Source organism: Benincasa hispida, chromosome 11 (assembly GCF_027475165.1).
Source record: "Benincasa hispida cultivar pf3 chromosome 11, pf3_genome.v1.1, whole genome shotgun sequence".
In the NCBI taxonomy this organism is placed as follows: Eukaryota; Viridiplantae; Streptophyta; class Magnoliopsida; order Cucurbitales; family Cucurbitaceae; genus Benincasa; species Benincasa hispida.
Window position 1 is genome coordinate 28,449,046 of NC_143488.1, and position 10,590 is coordinate 28,459,635.

The 10,590-nt window shown below is 31.1% G+C and overlaps 1 protein-coding gene across 1 annotated transcript; it reads left to right on the forward strand.

Annotated features, from left to right (window-relative positions):
- The first annotated feature begins 1,279 nt into the window (after window positions 1-1,279).
- Window positions 1,280-10,308, forward strand: LOC120091586 (ferric reduction oxidase 7, chloroplastic-like). Its single transcript, XM_039049680.2, has 9 exons — window positions 1,280-1,578; window positions 1,818-1,911; window positions 1,991-2,200; window positions 5,162-5,396; window positions 6,097-6,424; window positions 6,502-6,769; window positions 7,682-7,937; window positions 8,859-9,297; window positions 9,967-10,308. The coding sequence occupies exons 1-9, from the start codon at window positions 1,344-1,346 to the stop codon at window positions 10,134-10,136; spliced, it is 2,235 nt and encodes a 744-aa protein (XP_038905608.1). The 5' UTR covers window positions 1,280-1,343; the 3' UTR covers window positions 10,137-10,308.
- Window positions 10,309-10,590: the final 282 nt, after the last annotated feature.

The following is a 10,590-nucleotide window of genomic DNA, read 5'->3' on the forward strand; positions in this document are numbered from 1 at the left end:
GGTTGAGTTAATAAAAATTATAAACTCAATGTTTGACCCACTAACTTTAAATGTTGGTGCTGGTTATTCCAATTATCGCTCATTCCAGACAAAATGAGCATAGCTTAACTGGTATTATGTTTGTACTATTAACATCGAAATCAGATGTTCGATTCTCCCACCCCACATGTTATCAAAAAAAGAAAAACTCTCTCATTCCAATATTTTCAATGGCTTCATCAGTTAGTCATCGCTGGCGAACCATTGCCACACTCCCACGACCAACTCCGATGACCACCTTCCCGCACCCAACTTCGACAACCCCCATCTAGGCTCCAACAACCACCTCCGACGATAATCCACGAAGACCACCTCCAATGATCAACTTTGATGACAACCACCTCTGATGATCAACATCGACATTCACCTCAAGCGACCTAAGACCATCTCTGATGATCAACTATGGTGACAACCACCTCTGATGATCAATATTGACATTCACCTCAAGCGACCAACTCCGACAAAGATCACCTTCAATGATCAACTTTGGTTATGACAATCTCCAGCAACCAGTTTTCAGTGATCACCTCAAGCGATCAACTTCAACCATCAATTTCATCGTTAATCTCCCAATGCTAAACTCTAATAACCAACTCGATCGATCATATACTAAAAGAAAAAAAAAACTTGAGTGACAAAAGTGGTTTTTAATACAAATTTGAAATTATTAGTTTATATAATTTAATAGTCTTCTTCTATACTAATATGATATTGATAGATTATCTGAGGATAATCAGGTTATCCTTATAAATCTACTTATCACAGATATCCAGAAGACCAACTACTTCTAAATAGTCCCACCTAGTCTAGGAAGAAATATTGTTTGCATCTACTTGATTGAATCAACCTAACTAAGTTAAGCAAAAGAAAAAAAAAAACAAAATAATAATAATAACAAAAATAACCCATAAAATGTATTTTTTTTAGATTACTAAAAACTACATCAAATTTTCATCACTCAATACAACTCAATTTTGCACTTTAAAAATTGATTTTTTAAATTAACTTAACTCAACTCAACTTTACATTACATTAGAGCATAGACAATTATTATCGACTCAATTAAATCTCCAACAGACAATAATTATTTGCTCAATTTCACCCAACTCCACCCAAAAACGCTCACATAGTGACAAAAACCTAAACACAAGGTCTGAGTTGATTGACTTTTTTTCAAATTAACCCAAAATTGACCTCATTTCACATGATCATGGGTCCCACCAACAATTCTTCATTTGACATCATTCATCGTCTATAAAGTACTAAGCTTTTACCCCTCCCTTAACAATCCCATCTGCAACTCCATGGACAACGAAAACTCTCCTCACCACCCACTTCTTCCGGCGACCGATGAGAAGTTTCCGTCGACCGGAAAACCGCCGGCGGTCGTGTCCTGTGCAAAATGGATTCTGAAATTGGCGATGTGGGTGATATTCATAGTATGGATTTTGGTCATATTTCTCTACCCATCTTCCTTCGCCACTCAGTTCTTTGAGAATTGGCTTCAAGCAACCCAACAATCCCTTTTTGGAATTACTGGTACCCTCTCAAACAACTCTAATTTTTTATTTTTTTTTTTAATTTCTTTTTTCAATTATATTTAATTGTGATTTTTCCCACCTTTTTATGATTGTTCTGGTTTAGGAATTTATAAACCGAAATTATTATTTATTAATATTAAATCGGGAGGGGGAGGAAATCAAATCTAATTTTAAAAAAAATATTATTTCTGTAATTGTCCCTCCTTTCATTTTCGCTAATTGAAATTTTATTTGTAGGCGCCGTCTTCCTAACTTTCGGTGCTCCAATTCTGGCCATCGCCGTCATCGCCGCCGTGTATCTGATCATTTCTCGGGACGACGAGCCTTACAAGTTAGTAGATTTCAAACAATTTTAGAATAATTTTTTGTTGGTAGTTTAGAAAATAAATAATGGCTATGTTTAATAACAGGAAGAAGATTAAGAAGAGTGGGAAAGAGAAGCCGAGATGGCGGTTGTGGACGCTGCCGGTGGTGGTGGAGGGGCCGTTGGAAGTAGTTACGGCGGCGGAGTTAGTTGGGATTATTGTGGTTTTGGGATATGTGTTTTGGGCTATTTACAGCTACACTTTGCGAATGCTGGCCACAGGTTTCAGGGAGGATTTAACTTTCAAACAAATAAGGTATTCAATTAAAAACCCCGTTTTACCCTTTTGCTTTTTGCTGCCCCTCTTAAGAAAGTTGGGTGAATATGCTCAGGCTTACAAGTATTTATCTATTTATTTAGTTCCGGTTTCCTAACTATTTAGCTTTTTTATATATTTAAAAATTAAGTTTATTTCTTGACTATTTTCAAAGGTAAGAAAACGAATCAAAATATTTACAAATATAGAAAAATATTACTGTATATTTGTAATAAATTGCAATAGACTACTGTCTATATCTATCATAGATAGACATAGACAGTAGTTTATCACTATCTATCGCGGTTTATCATAAATAGACTGTGATATTTTGCTATTATTTGTAAATATTTTTAACATTTTTATCATTTAAAATAATTTTTCTTTATTTCTTCCTAATTTCTTACTGTAATTTACGTATTTATGAAGTACAAGAGTTGATTTCTTATCAAGATTCTAAAAACAAACATTATTTTTTTATTTTTAAATTTTTGGCTTGATTTTTGAAAATATTGATAAAAAATAGATAACAAAATCTAAAATTTAGAGATAAAATGAATATTATAGACTTAATTTTTAAAAATAAAATAATTACGGAACAAGACCATTAAATAAATACTAAATGAAGATAAGTAAATCTAAAAAATTAAGTAGAATCAATGCCAGTAATGGGTTTTGTTTTGTTTTGTTGAGGCTAGGTGTATTTTAATTCTTAAAAGAAAAATTAGAATTTAGGGCCATTCTAAACACAAACATGAAAGTATTATCCTTGTAATTCAACCAAAAACATTTTTTTAAAAAAAAAAATTAAACTTGTTAAAGTTGTATCAACTTATATCATAAATTTTTAATTTAATCAATTTAGAGTCGTTGTAATTTTTATCTTCAGTTTAATCTCTGCTTATTCATCTACTATTCTTAACAAAAACAAATTAGTATCAAAATCTTTATAAATTCATTAATTTCAATAAGATAAAAATTTGCACGAAATAAGTTTATCCGATTCAAAAATTAACGATGGGATAACCTTGTTTTAATTTATAAATTTCAACAATATATATTAAAAAATATATACAACTCTAATATTTTCTAATAAATTAAAAATTTTATAAATATCATATCATATATATATGTTTTATAATTTATTATTTGCATAATAGAAAAGTTTTTTTAATGATATGTGAAGCGAAACTTATTAGAGTTTGAATTGTATTTTTTTTTTTTTTTTTTTTTTTTTAAGTTCCAAAGGTCAAGATTGTGACAAATATTTAAGATGTAAGTCATGAAATTAAAAGCTTATAGTTATAGATAAAAGCGTTGAACTAAGTTCACTCCTACCTCTAAAGAACTTTATCCTTGATAAATAAAAATGATTTTTATTATTGAAATTCGGTCAACTAGAAACTTTCAACTGTCGAATTTTAAAATAGTGGTTTGACTTTTAAAATAGTGGTTTGACTGCTAGTGTACTTATACATTTACAATTATTATGAAGTAGGATCATACTAAAATTGCAATTAAAGGGCCCATTAAAATCATTCTTTATCATTTGAAGATTTCATATTTCGAACTTTCAATATCTTAGCAAAAGTATTCTAATTCAAATAATGATTTAGATTTTTATTTTTGTTTTTGTTATTTTACAATAATTATGTAAATAAAAGATTAGACATCTGCCTTAAAAGATGGATTACACGTTAATTACTACTAAACTAATGTCACATTGAAAATAAAAGATTGAGTTTTAAACTTTGAATTAAGGTTTGATAGACTATTTCTTTTTCCTTTATATGAATTTTTTTTAAAAAAAATTCAATTTAACAATATAGCACGGGAGGCCAACTTGTGCCCTGCCTGCACAATGAGTTGTGTGGAGGGGGCAGTGATGCGTGACATCCAGACAGACGTATCCTTGGCCAGAAGGCTCCCGTCGCATTATTGGTTGTTTAAAAAATTATGAAACTTGTGTTGCACACTACTTTGAGTGTCCTAATCATAGTTCAATCACGTTCACACTAGGGGTGTTCAAAAAACTCGATGACCCGAAAAAATCGATCAATCCAGCCCAACTCATGCGGTTTAGGTTGGGTTGGGTTCAAATAAATGAAAATTTTGTGAGTTGGGTTGGTTCATGGGTTCACTTAATATAACCCAAACCAACCCGAACTAACCCGAATTTATTATTAATTTTAAAATATAATTTTTTTTGTTACTCATAACACAATTATTTATACATATATTGATTTTAATTTTATTTAATTCCAATATTTTTTTAATAATTTATTTTTCAACAACTCTTAAAAGTAGTTTCTTTACCCTTTAGAAAAAAATTTTTCACTATATAAATTGAAGTTGAGTAGTTAATCTTAATTAAATATATGAAAATAACTAAATTAGATTTTTACATATTTACATTTTGCTTCTTTTTAGAACAAAATTTTAAATAAATGACCCGATTAACTTGAACCAACCCAACCCAATCCAAATATTTAATGGTTGGGTTGAGTTGGGTTGGGTTCAATTTTAAATAAAGGTTATTTGGGTTGAAGAAATTTACAACCTGAACAATTGGGTTGGGTCTAGAAAGTCTTTCAACCAAACCCAACCCATGAACACCCCTAGTCCATGCCATGAAACACTATAAAACTTGAGTTTTTTAAGGCCCCGAACGAGCCATTCCCAGCCCGTTCTCAGCCGGCACGTGGTGACCCACTCTCGCCGCGGGAGCAGCTCGAGCAGTTCACCGACAGCCGACGAACTTCTCCTTCCTCTAAATGATAAGGTTTAGTGGACTTCTCACGACATTGCAGACAACAAACTGTCCACGTCGTCGTGATCCGAACATTTCCCCATGTTGTATTCAAACTTCTAAATCACAACTAAATATGTCTAAACAAATTAAGGTATACATTTGAATTATGATTAATCTGAATTCTTTTGAATTGATGTGAATTGTTGCAGTGCTGAGGTGCTGGAAGTGATTGGAGTGAGGCTTGGTGAAATAGGATTATTTTGTTTAGGGTTTTTGTTTCTTCCAATTTCAAGGGGTTCGATCCTTTTGCGGCTTATAGACATTCCGTTCGAGCACGCCACTAGATACCATGTTTGGTTGGGCCATCTCACTATGCTCATTTTTACTCTTCACTCCTTAGCTTTTGTCATTCAATGGTACATCCAAGGCTGTTGCCTACAAAAAGTATGTCCTCCTCCATCATATTTTAACTTTTCTAAAATTCATAACACCTAATTCAAAATCCATATTTAATCCATACATTAAATTAAAACTAAACATATACTAATTCATCTCCTTCTAATCCTTCGACTTTTAAATTTGGTTACATTATATACGTTTAGTTTTTGAACTTTTATGTCTAATAGAACTCAAAACTTTACAAAATTAAAGTTCATGAACTTATAATAGACTTATTACACAATTTTAAAGTTCACAAACTTCGAATTAAAAGTTTAGGCGTGTTTAGAAACAAATTTGTTTTTAATTTTCTGTTTTTGAAATGTATGCTTGTTTTCACTTAAATTTAATAATTTTTTTTCATGTTTGTGAAAAAAACACATATAAATCTTAGTCAAATTTTAAATTTTGAAAAGGAGATTTTCAAAATAGAAAAATAAAGGAAATTATTTACACAAAATGACAAAAATTTTGTGTAGGTAATAGAAACTCATAAAAGTCTACCATTGATACATGTTGATAGAAGTTTATCAATGTCTATCTTTTTTTCTTTTTGTTATTTTTGTAAATAATTTGACATTTTTTCTAATTTATTATTATTTTTTATTTGATTAGTTTTCAAAATTTTATTTAGAGCGAAATTAGTGTTTATAAGATTAATATATTTTTTTTTAAAAAAAATGGTTGCTTAAATTTGGCAATGTAGTTGATGGAGTGGAAAGACGTCGGCATCGCGAATCTTCCCGGAGTTGTAAGCATTTTGGCCGGGCTCTTAATGTGGATTACTTCTCTCCCCAAACTCAGAACCAAGAACTTCGAATTATTCTTCTACACTCATCAATTGTACATCATCTTCGTCTTGTTCTTGGCTCTGCACGTCGGCGATTTCTTCTTCAGCATCGCCGCCGGTGGAATCTTCATCTTCATACTCGACCGCTTCCTCCGATTCCTTCAATCCAGAAGAACCGTGGATGTAATTTCAGCCAAAGCGCTCCCCTGCGGAACCGTCGAATTGGTCCTCTCAAAACCTAAAAGTACGGATCGATGAATTGATTGAGTAATTTCTTCAATTGATTTAGGCGTTTAATTTAGAATGTGATGATTGTTATAGGTCTGCGGTACAATGCCCTGAGCTTCATCTTCCTGCAAGTTCGAGAGCTGTCGTTGCTGGAATGGCATCCGTTCAGTGTATCGTCGAGTCCATTGGAAGGGGAAGATCGACTAGCGATTCTGATAAAAGTGCTTGGGACATGGACGGAGAGATTACGGGGAAAGATTTTGAATGATAAAGCTAAACAGATCTCTTCTGATAAGCATCGCCCTGTTATGACGGTTTCTGTTGAGGGACCTTACGGCCATGAATCCCCATATCACTTGATGTGAGTGCTACTGCTCTTCTCTCTTTTTCTCTTCATACAATACAGTCGGAGTAGAAATCACGTAGAATTTCTATTTGGAATGTTGTGAATCGTGATGGTGATCTAGAAGGAAAGTTTGGATTAACATAGTTTTTAAGTCATTGCCATAATTGTCATTCGAGATTCTAAGCAATTGAAATTTTGGAAGTTTTATGAAATTTTTAGGATAATACTACAAATATGGGTATTTTTATAACAAAGCCAAATTCTTAAGGTAGTAGCCTTAAATTCAAGACTTTTCGTTTTTCAACTTTTATGGGAGTAACAAGGCTTTTGAGAGTGATTTTAGATACATTAAAATCACTTTTATCATTTTTATATAATTTTAAAGATTTAAAACTAATTTGTCAAACAAAATATAGTTTGATTTGCATACTAATGCATGCGTAACGATGTGGTTTGTTGTTCAAATCTTTCTACGCAATTGTATTTAAAAAAATGATTTAAAACTAATTCTAATGATATGAAAAATACATTTAAAAGAGTAAAATTAGACATTTAATTGGTTTGAATGATTAAAGACATGTTTTGGAGGGATTTTGAAGTTGAAAAAAGAATGATTTTAACAATTTAAAAAGCTAACTAAAAATTTAAACTTTAAACTGTAATTTGTAATGACTTAGTTATTATACTTTCAAATTTGTAACAATTGAGACCCTGAACTTTAATGAGTAACCTTTTGTTGTTTGTAATGATATACTCTCTATTATAATATATCTCATCAAAATTAAATTTCAATTTTTTTTTTGTTATGTAATATAGTTTAATTGAAATTTCTTTAAATTTTAATGATATTTCACCAACATATTTGCTACGGTGCGGTAGTTGTTGATGTTTTAGCAAGTAAATGACAACTCTAATTTATTATGGTAGGTATGAAAACCTAATTTTGGTAGCGGGAGGAATTGGAATTTCACCTTTCCTAGCCATCTTGAGTGATATTCTCCATCGTATCAGAGATGGAAAACCATGTTTACCAAAGAAGATTTTGGTTGTTTGGGCAATTAAAACCTCAGATGAACTTCCTCTTCTCTCAACTCTCAATGTGGACTCAATTTGTCCATTTTTTGCTGATAAACTCAACATTGACATTTCCATCTACGTTACTCGACAAGCACAACCGCCATCGGTACGTCCTTTACTTTTGTATAGCCCTTCATCGTTTCAAAATCTTCCATTGATTCCATGTATCCATCATTCAGTTTGAATCTTTCCACCCTTATTTTGAATCTTTTCACACTTATCCATACTTTGGTTTTAAATAAGTCTTGCATACGTGCAAACATTATGGGGTGCAATAGTCCGTGATTATTATAATTAGTGGGTTATAATAATCTATAGATTATAATAGTCTATGTTTGAGGTACAAACTATAGTAAACACGTTAATAAAGAAGGAAAGAGAAGATGAGGAGTCAAAAATAGTAAAAGAGAGGATGGGGATGAGTCGAAAATAGTAAACACGGTAACAAAGAGAGATTTGGAATAATAATACTAGTTAATTGTAGGTTGTAATTGTTGGTGTGTTGGAATCACCAGCTATTATAATTAGAGTCCAACTCATTTGAAGTTGAGGGCCCAAACATCCCCTATGTGTTTGAAAATAAAATTATAATAGAATGATTTAAATAGATTATTGGTTAAAATGTTATTTTGTCTTTGTATATTGAGTTTTGTTCTATTTTGGTCTCTATACTTTCATTTGTCTAATTTTAATACTTGTACTTTTAATAAATCTTAAAATTACTTCATATAGTTAGTTTCTTATTGATTTCTGAAAATTTACCTCTTTGAGCGTTCTTTTATATTTTATGAAAATATGCTTACAGAGTGTCTTTTCTCAAATGAAAATGAGTATTATTATTTAACCAATTTCGGAAAAAAATAATTCTAAAGGACTAAATTTAAAATTTATTAAAAGTATGATGACTAAAATTCGAAAATTAAAAGTATAAGGACTAAAATGAAATAAAACCTAAAGAACGTGACCAAATTAATATTTTAATCTTGATTGTTTATGAATTAACATTAACTTTGTGATGAATAAACAGGAAGGTGAAATCCAAGGGTCCAAGGTGACTTCAATTTGTCCACTATCAAAGGGATCAAACATGTCTGTTTTGGTTGGCACTGGTGACGATGTATGGTCAGGGCTCTATGTTATCTCCTCAACTTTGGGGCTTGTCATCTTACTGGGCTTAATGGATTTCTTTTATATTAACCCTTTTAAAATCATAAAGTGGTGGTACAAAGGGCTTCTCTTTTTGCTTTGCATGGTTGCAAGTGTTGTTCTCTTTGGAGGCCTTGTGGTTGCTTTGTGGAGTCTTTGGGAACAATACATTTCAAGTAAAAGGACTAGTGACCACAACAATGACATTGAAAATGTGGATGAAGAGATCCCCAACCACTCTCTTGCACAAAAGGATTTGAATTCCAATGCCCTTGCAACCTCAACCACAATAGAGTATGGAATGAGACCAAATTTTGAAGGTATGTTCTTTTCTTTATCCACATTTTTCTACCTTTATTTCTCCTTTATAAACGCATTCATTGTTAGTAATTTGAACATAATGAAAAGTTAACGTGACAAGGGTACAAGTACAAGGTGTTTCATATCATCGTTTTCATATTATGTCATATTATACTAATGACATGATAATGAAATAGATAAAAACATAGTATGAGTGATGTGTATAAAATATAAAGTATAGAAATTACAAATATAATCTAAACAAATAACTCGAAACATATTAAATCGGCCTATTTTCCTTCTTATATACATTACATTTAATTTTTCTAAAACATTTAGGGTGTGTTTGGGGCAAGATGTTGAGTTGTTTAGTCTAAGGAATTATTTAAACATGGAGTCTATTATAAGAAGTTGATAAGTCATGAAATTGATGTCTTTTAATAGTAGGCTCCTTGGGTCAAACATTACTCAAACTACTCCATGGGGCCCAAGATGCGCATAACTTTGGGTCTAGTGAAAGTTTAATACATCAGATAATTTTTTTTTTAGTTTCTATAGTTTTGTCCGTGAAACATTAATATGTCGTGGGTTTGAATCTCTTTCATTTTTAATCGTATTACCATATTAATGTAAGTGAGAACTTCAATTCTTCAGAATTTATAAGATGGCTTTGTTCATTTTATATGCAGAGATTCTTGGATCGGTATCGGAGAATTGGGGAAAAGTTGATATTGGTGTGTTAATTTGTGGTCCTTCAACACTTCAATCAAGTGTAGCAAAAGCAATTAGGTCACACAACATGGGGAGACGCAGCCATAATCCAATCTTCCATTTTCACAGCCATAGTTTTGACCTTTGATTAAGTCATATGTAAAACGAAAATCTGTATAGTCTCCTTATTTATATTATATTGTTACAAAAAATATACTATATGTTTGTAGATTACAGGGTATGGTCTAGGTTTAATAGTAAGTTTTGTATCCATTGTATAATTATGCTTTATGAAATAAAGTTTGATATTAATTATTATATATACAACTCTAAAGTAGTGGTGGATTCAGGAATTCATGTCATAGGGCACAAATTTATATAAGGATAAAAATTGAGTGGATAAAATTTTAAATTTGTGTCTATATACAATGCTTGAACTTTCAAAAACTCATAATAGTTTATAAATTATTTTAAATTTTTGTATTTTGTCTTTTGGATTACATTATTTTTTCAAAAAAATTCTCAAATATTATTAATTAAAAGTTACTATAAATTCTTATAGAAATTTTAAAATAGAACTAAGTTTGTCATTTATTCAATTT